Below are 13,194 nucleotides of genomic sequence, written 5' to 3'. Positions count from 1 at the left end.
TGAGCCCATAGGGGCCGGATTAACATTTACTGCTCGAACGGAACCATCCTCAGGCAAGTAATAACTACACAGCCAATCGGATCATCAGGAGAGGGAGGGGCTACAGTGCCGTCCAATTAAAAACCAGTGTAGAGGCCTATCATTTCAGTGTAAAAATTTATGAGGAGTGATTTCACAGCCGCCCCCTTTTTAGTCCTGGACGCTGCACCAAAAGCTCGGCCAAATGAACAATGTTGATAAACCTCAGAATCAAAGCTGAACATTTATATCATAATAAAATAGCACTTTTAAATGCAATTTAATGACAAAGTCTTGAAATTGGTGTCATTTTTATTTCTATGCATAGATACAGCAGTGTGCAATAGTTTGGGCACCCCTGTTCAAATGTGTTGAAAAATTCTAATACAGGAGACGTAATATACTATTATTTGTTTTTTCAGGCAGTTTCTTTTTATCTACTTAAATGAACATATTGGGCAAAATAATTACTTTTAAAGACACCGCATATAGTTATTTATTTGAGTTATTTACTAATTTATTATTAATTTATTTATGCTCAGCGTTAAATACGGTTACGGACACGGATGGACTTTTGTCCATATTTTGGGCAAATCTTCTGAAAGCGGATACAGACGGAACGGATCAGTACCACTGGAAATGTGTAGTAGTGCAGCCAATAGTTGTAAGTGTAACACAATCACTGCTATACGGACACAGTGAAAAGAAACTGCTTATGCAAACGTGTTTTACACTGGTTACAGCCGTACACACCGTTGCTGCTTTCTGTTGTCAGAATCCTTTGCTGTTAAACTGCCCTCTACTGGATGTACTGCTTAACATCCATGCCAATGTAAAGGACGCATGATAGTATGTAGACAGAGACGGTTACATTGTTTGAAAGGATGTCTTAATGTTTTGTACGTAAGGGGGTATGCATTTTTTATTTAAAGCTAATTACCCAGCAGGCACTGAATCTGACATCAGAAAGACGATGGTTTCTAAGGTTGGATTCTGAATATAAATGTTTAATTAAAAAATTCAGCGAGAGAGAGAGAGAGAGAGAGAGAGATATGGGTATCTCCTGCAGATCTAAGCTTGTTAGTGTGCCTGAGTGATAGTGGGTATGTGAGTGAGTTAAAAAGAGAGAGAGATGTTTGTATTTAGTCCATCGAATGTAACATGTCTACCCCCATGAGAAAGCCAGAGTCTTTTCACTCCACCCCGTCACGTTACTTCCGTCACAACCGCAGACTTTTTACAGCGTGTAATTCTCATTAATACGTTGCACAAAAATATGAACATGGTCAGTGAGGCGATACCTGCTTTGACATAACAGAGATACAGTTTGTAACTTTAAAACTGCATAAAAACTGATTTACCAACATAAAAAAAGATTCTCTGCACCTGAAGCCCTTCTGTCGATTTAGGCCAGCGTTTAACATCCCACTGCTCTCATCTGCAGAACTCATATTTAATCTGGGTCTAGAGCCAATTACACCCCGTGTCATTACGAAATAGCTAAAGGTCTCCAGCAGAATGAGAGCGAAGCCCCACAGCTCCGGACTATCACATTCAAGATAGGATGTGTGTGTGTGTTGGGGGGGGAGGGGGTCACATACACTCTCAAGGTCAGGAATCTGGCTCTGTTATTGAGCAGGGATATGCGGCTCCAGAAGGTTAATTGGACTTTAATAAGAGATCTGTGAGAGCACAACTCATTTCCCCAGCGGAACTGGCTGTTTCAACCAGGCCTAATTGTCTATTCCAGGAGTGAACAGAAGATCCTCCCTCTCCCTTCCCTCTCTCTCTCTCTCTCTCTCTCTCGCTCTCTCTCCCTTCCTCCTTCTCCTACTATTTATAGCTCTGTCTTGCAAGCTTCTAAATGATTCCTGGCTTGGACGGACCCTTCAATTGATATTGGACCTTATGTATAGAACACTATGTGCAGGATCTCATAAGGGGCTTCTGGTCCAAATTTAGAGCCCAGCACCGCCAGCACGAACAAGCTATGTATGTATGACCAGCTTGACCAAACTAGCATTTGACCAATAACAGGGAAGTTTTTAGTTAAGTTCAATAGTTTACCTGGTCTACCAGCATGACCAACCTAACCAGTTGGTTGACCACCATGCTTAGAATGGCCAGGGTGGTCGATCAGTATGACCAAGTTAGTTTACCAGTATGACCAGCATGGCCAGGGTGGTCGAGCAGTGTGCAGCCAAGGTGGTTGACCAGTATGACCAGAACGACCAAACTGATCGAGCAGCATGACCAAGCTGGTTGACCAGAATGACCAAGCTGATCAAGCAGCATGACCAAGCTGATCGAGCAACATGACCAAGCTGATCAAGCAGCATGACCAATATGACCAAGCTGATCAAGCAACATGACCAAGCTGGTTGACCAGAACGACCAAGCTGATCAAGAATCATGACCAAGTGGTTGACCAGCATGAACAAGCTGATCAAGAAGCATGACCAAGTGGTTGACCAGCATGAACAAGCTGATCAAGAAGCATGACCAAGTGGTTGACCAGAATGACCAAGCTGATCAAGAAGCATGACCAAGTGGTTGACCAGAATGAACAAGCGGTTCGAGCAGCATGACCAAGCTGGTTGACCAGTATAACCAAGCTGGTTGACCAGTATGACCAAGCTGGTTGACCAGTATGATAGCATGTCATCCAGCTTGGTCAAGCTGGTGATACTGATAGACCAGCTAGTCCATTAAACTCAAACGAACATATGCCACACTGGCCAAGAGTTTAGCTTATCTGTAAAAGCTGATCTTGAACTGGATTTGTCAGCAGAGATGTTTTATAACTAACATACAATCTTATCTATACATATCTGAGTGCACCGAGCCATGACGTCTGTACCATAAAGGTTTGATATGAATACACATACAGTTACACCACTACTTCACTGGCCGCTTTCCCAGGCGTGGATTAGGCCTCGTCCTGGACTTGGCTGTGAAAGGGCTGGTGGATGTTCTCAAAGTTGTTTATTTGTGGCTGAGAACGCTGCGTTTTCTGTGTGCTTGGAATCTGCTATGTGTGATATTACCGACGAGCAGTGCCGAGTGTGTTTACAACAGATGTGGCTGGACACTCGAACGAAAGCTAGAGAAACCTGAACATCCCAAAAGTAGAAACACTTCAAATGGTTCTTTAAGCAATGCCACAGGAGAACCACTTTTGGTTCCATGTTTGTGAATAGAGTGTGAAGAACCTTTTAATGGTCTAAAGCAATGGTTCTCAACCATGGTCCTGCACATTTTAGTGTTTACCCTGCTCTCATCAGCTAATTAACTCTCATCAGCTAATTAACTTCCTTAGTTCAAGGTAGTGCGTTGAGAACAGAAAACCACTAAAATGTGCAGGGCAGGGGGTCCTTGACCATCAAAGACTAGCTTAGATTGAAATCAGCAGGGATGTTGTTTGTCATGATCTGCATCCCTCAAGCTTTTCGGCTCGACAATTGCATGATTTTATATCATTCTGATGATTTTAATGGTCTGTTTTCTCACTACAATCATCATACATTACCATACATACCATTAACAATCCCTGCAGTGCTGAACTAACCCTGATTGCTAGCCTAGCTGCTGATCTATATGCTAATTAAAACAGCCAGCTAGCAAAAGTGCAACTCTTACCGTTGATGAAAAACATGAGGGAGCAGCAGTTCTAGCTTTATTTATAGCAAAAAATGAATGGCGAAGACAGCCCTGCATCCAAAGCCGCCCCCAAGCCTTTATGTGGCCCTAAGCAGATTTTTTATTTGGGGCCCCCCATGCTCATATCATAACAGTATTATCACAGATAGGTGCGGTTATGGAATGGTGAGGTGGTTACCTCAGTGAGAACAGGTCTGCAGTATCCAGCCCCGAACATCAGGTTCTCCACAGACATGACTGAGGATGCAGCCTCGCTCTCCGGAGAGCCTTTCCCCAGCCACGCCCCTTTACCACTGCGTGCAAAACTACAGGAGACAGAGAGAGAGAGAGAGAGAGAGAGAGAGAGAGAGAGAGAGAGATGCAAACTGAGGAAAAACAAACATCACCCTCTTGAGGCTGATCAATGCTCTTCTGCCTAATCAGTTAAATGGCTGTCTGAGCTGTTAGTGGAGAGCACCGGCACAGAGATTCATCAGACCAGTGCACAGAAAACCATTTATTAAGAGCCTACGTGTGCCTTTTAGTGGAAAAAAAGAAAACATGCCACAAGGGGAATGCAGAAGAGTGCTCAAGGGTTCTGCTGTAACGCCGCCAAAACCACCATCTGATTGGTATGAAACACCAGTAGGCCAATTTGTTTCAGAATGGTCTTCTATAATGGGCACATCCACTGGCCTGCCAGTTCTAATTTCAACCACTTGGAAAGCGACTGTCAGGCTAAAAGATATCTTAACATCCCCAACAGACATTTAAAAGCAAGACACTACAGGAGAATAGGGTGAACATTTGAACCAAAGAGATCACCACTCTCACACTTTCTCCAGCTGATTACTTACACTAATACAATTCCTTTTTGTATTCTGACAATTGTGACATATGTTTACATATGCAAATGAGGCATCTTCTATATAATGAGGCACACATTTGCATTAAAATCAGAATAGTGAATTAAGTCAAGGTCACATTGTTATTGTTTTAATATTGAGATAATTCTGGCTTAGAAAATACTGTCAATAGTCATAATAATGATATATAATCATTTTCTCTTTGTTTTTTTTCATTAAATGCTGATTTCAATTCTCTCAGCTCCAAAACCTTCGAAATATAGAATTTGGTGTATGTAAACTTGCAAGTGGAGAATTCTGACTTATTTTGCGAAGACGGCCTTTTAAGTTCATGTCCCCAGCCCAAAGAGAAATGTGTACACCCCTGAAAAAACAAAGGTGCTTCAAATGCTTCTATGAGCAATGCTATAGAAGTACCATTTTTTGAACCACAATTTATAGGTTCTTCACACTTCACACTTCGCTTTTACAAACATGCTTCTTCATATAACCAGATGTGCTAAGATGTTCTTTAAGGTTCCTCAAAGCACCGTGAGAGGTTCCTCCACAGTTTCAAATGAAAGAATCTCCAAAAGTTCCTCAAGGAACTTTGATATCTTGGGCGAATAGCAGAGTGGTCAGCCTATTAAGTTGTGTTTAGTAGTGTCTTAACTTAGAGGTATCTTTGAAGTTTAGTCTATTCAAACTAGCTGAGGTTATTCTTAAGTAAATAGTAAGGCACTTTTGTAAGTCGCTCTGGATAAGAGCGTCTGCTAAATGCCTTTAAATGTAAATGTAAATAATATCAGTCTGATATCAATCCTCTCAGCTACAAAACCATCAAAATGTAGAATTCATAGAGAAAAAAACATTTTGAGAAAACTTTAAAGATACTGACACTAGACAAGGAAATTTCATGCGTAGGTTAAAATTTATTTTTTTTTTTTACGATTGGTTGCTGATAAAAAAAGAAATTACCATATTTGGGACTAATAACATTGTGCAGTAAAGAGAGAGAGAGAGAGCTATACCACGATACCTGTGATGACATATTGCAGAAAATATTCACAGTACTGCATGTTGCGTTAAATGCAAACCTTTCATGAATTTAAGAGAAAAAGGACAACGTATATTTTGGACATTTTCTTTCCAAACGTCTGCAGGAAGATATGTTATAAAGGCCAAAATCTCAAAATTGGCCAGTGCATGATGAACACAATGCTTATGCGAGCTGTGTCTCATACTAGCTTAGAAGCAGCACAGGTCTGCCTTTATTTGAAAAGTGTTGACTTGCACACTCTCTAGATCTGCACGTTCATGTTGACAGCTTTGTATGGTCCTTCTTACAGCAACACTTTGGAAAATAGGCATTTCTTGGTCCCGGGCTCCCCCTACTGCCGGAATTTGCACTGTAAGCCACCACTAAAGAACATGTCTTTCTGGACGAGCTGAGAAAAACAGCAGGGGAAGCATATGAACTGAGACAGTAGAGTAATATTACAGGATTTTACATCTGAATCTCTGAAGATTTGAAGTCTACTGAGCCTGGAGTAGCAACGACAGCGATGCTACTCTCCCTATTACAAGTCAGCAGAGCATCACAATGATTCTAAAGCTGCTATTTTGAGGTAGAAATGTTACACAGTGTTGCTTCAGGCAGAAAACAGACAATCAGTTTAGGTTTATTTTTATAGCACATTCTACAACTGACTGTCACAAAGCAGCTTGTCCACAAACACCAGCCTTCTAGATGGTTCTTTGAGCGAAGCCATAGAAGAACAACTGTCTGACATATCTCTTTTACAATGTTTGTGAGTTTAAACATTTACATGAAATGCAGGTTCCTCAGACATTTGAAGGGTACTTAACACTCTACACACATATCTCTATTACAAACATGGTTCTTTATGGAACCGATAGAGGGTCTTCTATGGCATCAACCATTTGAGGCACCTTTACTGTTAAGAGTGCAGGGAACAGGGGAATTCCACAGATCTTTCAAAACACATAATACACATAATATAATCATTAAAACTTCATATCAACATCAGTCAGAGTGGGTTTGGTGTGAGCTGCTCTGATCTAGAGAAATGTACAGGGTCGGAATTGTTCACAGTGATGTTCACAGCTTGGTGTGGTTACCTGATCAGTGGTTGGTGGAGGGCCACTAAGGAGGCGTGGACAGTGATGGAGATGACAGACAGGTGGAAGTAGTCGAACATGACGGGCAGGTGATGGTGCAGGCCATTCTGAGGGAGGAAATGAAGACCTAGTGTCCGACTGCTGATTACAGGCACTGAGGAGATGTCAGCCAGCCTGAAACAAACACAACACACACACACACACACACACACACACACACACAGTGTTTATACACATAAGCGTAATATGAGCACAGTATTCTATTATTTCAAAGGCTTGACAACACACACACACACACACACACACATGCATCCATACACCTCTATTTAGTAATTTTTAGACCTACAAGTGTGGAAGTGTACGGTGTGTGTGTGTGTGTGTGTGTGTTTATATGTAGAGAGTTTAGAGTAACTACCCTGATTTGGAACCTGTTTGGGAAGTGGAAGTGTGTGTGTGTGTATGTGTGTATGTGTGTGTATGAGGGGTTTTGGGAATAGTTTGGAATGAGATGTTGCTGTAATTGATCTACTTCTGTACTGGTTAGGGGATTGGGAATACATATACTGTGTGTGTGTGTGTGTGTGTGTGTGTGTGTGTGTGTGTGTGTGCATGTGTGTGTGTGTGAGTGAGATACGGTTCATTATGGTTCACCCTGTCCTTTCTCCAGGCCCACCACACTCTCCCAACACTAAACACACCTCATTACAGAGAGAGAGAGATAGAGAGAGAGAGAAAGAGAGAGAGAGAGAGAGAGAGAGAGAGAGAGAGAGAGAGAGAGAGAGAGAGGACAGAGACAGAGGGAGTAAGAGAGAATTAAAACAGAGGCAGATAAAGACAAAGAAAGCATGAAAAGCTGAAGCACACAGGGCCAGATGCTTACTAACGGCTTGTGAGGCACAGGGTTAACGGACATCTCTCAGAAACACACATCCTTTAAGAGTGTTTTGCAAAATGGCTCAGATTTTTGGTCTTAGTGCATCGGGCCCACAGTGGTACTGATGCAAAGCACCAGCCTAAGTGCATTTTCAGCTGACAATACTTAAAACTGAGTTGTGTTGGTGATGTCATTGTTAGCACTAAACTGGGAGATTAACCCCTTAAACAGTCCATGTGTTATTACACACTTCTACTACCAAAGAACTGCCCACCAGTTTGTACAGAAGTACCTGCAGTTACTGAATAATACACCTAAGTGAGTAATACGGCTTGGAGTGTTAAGAGTTAAGGAGTCAACAAACTCAAAACACTCACTGTTAAATATACTGATTAAAATATACTTGGGGACTATGCATCCAGGATTCTCATCAAACACGGTACAGTACACAGAGGCGCGCCGGGCTTATAAGACAACAACATAAAGTTTCGGACTCTGTATCCAGCAAAACTGAAGGTTTTCCATGACAGTGGAGGAGGCAACACGCAATATGGTGGCTTGAGGACTGTCAGTAAGTGTGATTCCTCAGCCTTTTGGATCAAATACAGCGATTTTAATGGCAACTGAGCAGGTCACGGCCTGTGCGGAGTGGCCGTGGCAGACATGATGTGGGCTTTAGAGAAAAGTTCCACTTCCAACTAATGTAAAGATTAGTAAAGTGTTTTAAAAGGGGCCCTTTTCCTGTAGATCCGACAATTCTTTTGCTTTCCCCATGACTCACAATCCAGAAACGTCATTGGCTGGATGAAAGATGCAAGAGTCTGTCTGGATTACAAGCAAACAGTTCACAGGTGAGGATTTTACCTTTAGTAGCCATTCAAACCCATTTGTGTCAACTTCTGTGCATGTTATCAGGCCAAAATCACCAGGGTATGTGAACTTTTGATCAGGGTTATTTGGATGTTTTTGGTTGTCATGATTTAAAAAGAGAAAACACAGTAGTTTGACAATGTCTCTACCCAACCACTAACCATGAGTGGAAAAAAAGTTATTGTGTTCATATATTTGGTCATTCATATTCTCTGAAAAAAGGCCAAGAAATCAAAAATTCTGCTTGCGTATGTAAACTTTTGAGCACAACTGTAAGTGTACAAAAAGCACTGCTACTTTAACCTTGATCCCTCACTACCTTTAGTCAGCCTTTCGTATCAGATGGTTTAAGATTGTATTGTATTGAAAGTGAATGCAGTCTAAAGTAGGGTACTGCTGTGGAGCTACACTAAGCCAACATTTCACCAGGTTATTTAACATTATTTAGAGCTAAATGGTGTTATAACACAATGCAAAAAGATCAGAGTGCTGTGAGGAACCATATAACTTTCCAAAGAAGACAAAGACCTGCTTCTATGGTCCAAGGCACTAAATTCAAAACATTAACCCAAGCATCCACACGTCTGCTCTTAGCAGTTTGTATAGGGAAAAGTTGGTTTAAGAAGCTATGATGAAATGGACGTGTCAGGTGCTTGTGAGGCTGCCAGGTAAGACGTTAGCCTAAGGGGTTACCTAGGGGCTTCATAACTGAGCTATTTCTCTTGGTAAGGATGTTCTGGTGTTGGTTTGTCCTCCACAAACTGGTAAGAGCAGATGTAAAGCCACAGATGCAGATACTCTTGTTTACAAGGCAGTGGATATCAGTTATATGGTGCACAATACACAGAGCATATTACACCACTGACTGTATGTTTATTATCACTGTGGTTGTAATCTATATCAACGGAGCCGATGTAGCACCGGAGGTTCTAACGTAAAATAAACAGCCCCCCCCCCACCGCCACCCCCTTCACTTTGTTGTCATGGAAAATAAGGTGAAAAGGCTGTATGACCTTGCGTGTCTGGATGTGACGTTCAGGCTGTGTGAAACCTGTTAACCTGATCACTGAAATGAAAAGCAAGATGTGCTCCTTCAAATCTAGAGTAAAAAATCTATTCACTCTACTTATCGGTTTTATGGCCTTTGTTGATTAATAAATAATTAGTCTCAGCCTTTACTGTAACCCATGGTGAAGCTGCAGTGTGGGTGCAGTGAAAGCTGTGGTGATAAAAGGTGCAGTGTGAACTGTGGTAAAGGGTGCAGGTAAAATATGCAGTGTAAACTGTCGTGATAAAGGGTGCAGTGTAAACTGTGGTGGTAAAGGGTGCAGTGTAAACTGTGGTGGTAAAGGGTGCAGTGTAAACTGTGGTGGTAAAGGGTGCAGTGTAAACTGTAGTGGTAAAGGGTGCAGTGTAAACTGTGGTAATAAAGGGTGCAGTGTAAACTGTGGTGGTAAAGGGTGCAGTGTAAACTGTGGTGGTAAAGGGTGCAGTGTAAACTGTAGTGGTAAAGGGTGCAGTGTAAACTGTGGTGGTAAAGGGTGCAGTGTAAACTGTAGTGGTAAAGGGTGCAGTGTAAACTGTGGTAATAAAGGGTGCAGTGTAAACTGTAGTGGTAAAGGGTGCAGTGTAAACTGTGGTGGTAAATGGTGCAGTGTAAACTGTGGTGGTAAAGGGTGCAGTGTAAACTGTAGTGGTAAAGGGTGCAGTGTAAACTGTGGTAATAAAGGGTGCAGTGTAAACTGTGGTGGTAAAGGGTGCCGTGTAAACTGTGGTGGTAAAGGGTGCAGTGTAAACTATTGTAAAGGCAGCAGTACGTACTGTTGCTCCACATCAGTGAAGTGCAGGTCGAGTCTGAGCTGGAAATCCACCTCACTCAGTGCCTCCTCCACCTGCGCAAACAAAAACAGACCAGCTGTCAATCAAACATGCAGCCACCAATCAAACTAGTAGTGACAACTGACATTCCCATTCTCCGCCCACAAATGTGTTCTTTCTTAGCTGCTTGGGCTGACCCAAACAGCATTTTTCTTGAAGGCTGGATGGTTAACAAATGAGTACTCTAATACTCAAACCAGTAACATTTATTAGGTGGGTACAGGTTGTGTCAGTGTTGCAAGGATTAGGCCGCTGCTCTCCAGCATTAAAACCTTGTGCCATCTATAAAACTCGGTGGTGGTAGTATTACGGTTTAGGCCTGTTTTGCTGCATCTGGGCCAGGACAACTCCTCATCAATTACTTCTAATTTATACCAGCAAGTTCTAAAGGAAAATGTCAGGACATCAGTCCGTGAGCTAATTCTCAAGAGAACATGGGTCATGCAGCAAGACAATGACCCTAAACATGCAGGTCGTTCTAGCAGGGAATGGGGGAAAATTCATCCAAGCTGATGTGCAGGACTAATCAACAGTTACCGGAAATGTTTAGTTGCAGTTATTGCTACACAGCTGCAGTTGTTGCTGCCACTGATATTTAATATTGGATCATTTCATGTCTAATTTTTTCTCATGTGTTTGAGTGGGTTCTCCTTATCTACATTAAGGACTTGATGAAGTTCTGATGTTCTGATGAAGTTTTAGATCATATTTATCATGTTGTATGCTTCAGCTTCTCTAGAGGCTGAATGAGATTATCGCCATTGATCTGTACAGCCTTACTAGCAACAATAGCTACAAGGGGATGTACTATCAGTGGGAGGAGCATGAAGAGGTCAACTACCAATCAACTAGAAATGCCCAGTTTAGCCTGCAGCCCTGCACCACCATCACTACCCACTGTCAAAGTCAACAGGTCATTAAGGGAATGACCATTTCGGAATAATTCAAACTTACAACAATTAACATCACTTCCGTCATCAACATTAGCTAACGACCTGTCCAGTAGCAATTAAGACTGTAAAAAACAAAAGACAGGACAGCTGACAAGTCTGACGCTGCAGAGTATGTGTGTGTGTGTGTGTGTGTGTGTGTCTTTAAAAGTTTCTACTGTGGATTCTTGATAAACGTTCAATAAACACAATATGAGATAAACTAGGTCCAGCACAAATCAGCCATCAGAGCAAACAATGTATTCATTTGAAACACAAACACATGCACACACACACACACACACACACACACACACACACACACACATATCCGAGCTCTGTTCCAATTACTGACACACACCTATTGATTAAATACACACTCTAGGAAAATGGAGAGCTATTTTTGGCTACCTTATCAGAGCGAGAGAGAGAGAGAGAGAGAGAGAGAGAGAGAGAGAGAGAGAGAGAGAGAGAGAGAGAGAGAAGGGGGGGCAATAAGAGGAATAGAGATATGAGGAGAGATAGATAAAGAGAGAGAGAGAGAGATAAAGAGACAGAAGGGGGCTGTTGAAAAAGGTGACTTCTGTTTGATCTGATAAGCTTTTATATTCATTCTCGCTCACCCACAGTATCTGTGTGTGTGTGTGTGTGTATGTGTGTGATTCACATCTCGGAGATAAAAAAGTGGAGTATATTTGACGTGTCTAAATTAGGCAGGGTGTCACAGGAGTCTTTCTTTCAGGTGTCTCTTCGGTTTTCTAACAGTAATATGATCCAAAAATAACACAGGGATGAACTCTCTCTCACACTCTCTCTCTTCCTCCATCCTCTGTGTGTGTGTGTGTGTGTGTGTGTGCGCACAGGCTGATTTTGGTGTTTTTTTTATGCTTAGATGGTGAAACAGGTAAGTGAGCGGGAACTGAGGTCAATGGGACTGATCCGATGTCATTAAGACTGATCTGAGATCAGTGATACTGGTCTGAGGTCAATGAGACTGATCTGATGTCATTAAGACTGATCTGAGGTCAGTGAAAGTGGTCTATGGTCAGTGAGACCAATCTGATGTCAGTGGGATTGGTCTGAGGTCGGTGAGGTAGTTTTAAAGTAAGCGAGAGAGAACTGAGGTCAGTGAGACCAATCTGAGGTCAGTGATACTAGTCTGAGGTCAGTGAGACCAATCTCAGGTCAGTGATATTGGTCAGAGGTCAGTAAGACCAAGCTGATGTCAGTGAATGATCAGCCAGGTAGTTCTAAGACAAGTGAAGAGGACTGAGATCACTGAGACCAATGATACTGATCTGAGGTCAGTGAGAGTGGTCTGACATCAGTGAGAGTGGTCTGGGGTTAGTAAGACTGATCCAGAGTCAGTGAGAGTGGTATGAGGTCAGTAAGGTAGTTCGTATGTTATTAAGAGGGGACTTAGGTGAGTGAGAGAGATCTGAGGTCAGTGAGAGTAAACTGACCCGGTCTCCGTCCAAGAGGAGATGGACTCTGAAGCTCATGCGGTCTTCCAGTGAAATCTCCTCATTCCTGTACAGGATCTGAAATATCCGACTGAACACCAGCCCATCATGCACTCCAGCACTGCTGAAACTGCACTCGCCTACGGAGAAAAGAGAGAGCGCGAGAGAGAGAGATAGAGAGAGAGAGAGAGAGAGAGAGAGAGAGAGATAGAGAGAGAGAGAGAGAGTTAATTACTTTTTCCACTCCATGTTTTCACACCACAGCACTTCTATTGACAAATCCTGACAGGGAGAGAGAGAGAGATTTGGTGTGTGTGTGGACTCATGTGTGGGTGTGTGTGACTCCTTTTGACTTTCTTTATGGACCAAATGTCCACGATATGAATGTTCTAGTGAAACAGGGACAGTTTGCTCGTCCTCATTTGGGAAAACGTCTTTGCATGCTTTCTTTTTCTTTTGAATTTCGTTGATGAAACCATGAAACCTCATATCTCCAAAACGTCCAAACTTTACAGGAGAAGGAAAAAACTTCTGGA

General features: G+C 42.3%; 1 protein-coding gene across 1 annotated transcript in view; it reads right to left on the bottom strand.

Moving 5' to 3' along the window:
• The window catches only part of fam135b (family with sequence similarity 135 member B), a 103,052-nt gene that overhangs the window by 35,585 nt on the left and 54,273 nt on the right, over positions 1-13,194 (bottom strand). Inside the window, exons 4-7 of the mRNA XM_072674283.1 lie at positions 12,659-12,798; positions 10,210-10,280; positions 6,645-6,818; positions 3,857-3,983 (exon numbers count right to left, since the gene is read on the bottom strand). Coding sequence (XP_072530384.1) covers positions 3,857-3,983; positions 6,645-6,818; positions 10,210-10,280; positions 12,659-12,798 — 512 coding nt within the window. The remainder of the gene's footprint in view (positions 1-3,856; positions 3,984-6,644; positions 6,819-10,209; positions 10,281-12,658; positions 12,799-13,194) is intronic.

This window comes from Salminus brasiliensis, chromosome 2 (genome assembly GCF_030463535.1).
Source record: "Salminus brasiliensis chromosome 2, fSalBra1.hap2, whole genome shotgun sequence".
NCBI classification, from domain to species: Eukaryota; Metazoa; Chordata; class Actinopteri; order Characiformes; family Bryconidae; genus Salminus; species Salminus brasiliensis.
The sequence above is the reverse complement of the archived record's forward strand: the minus strand, read 5'-3'. Positions and strand labels throughout refer to the sequence as shown.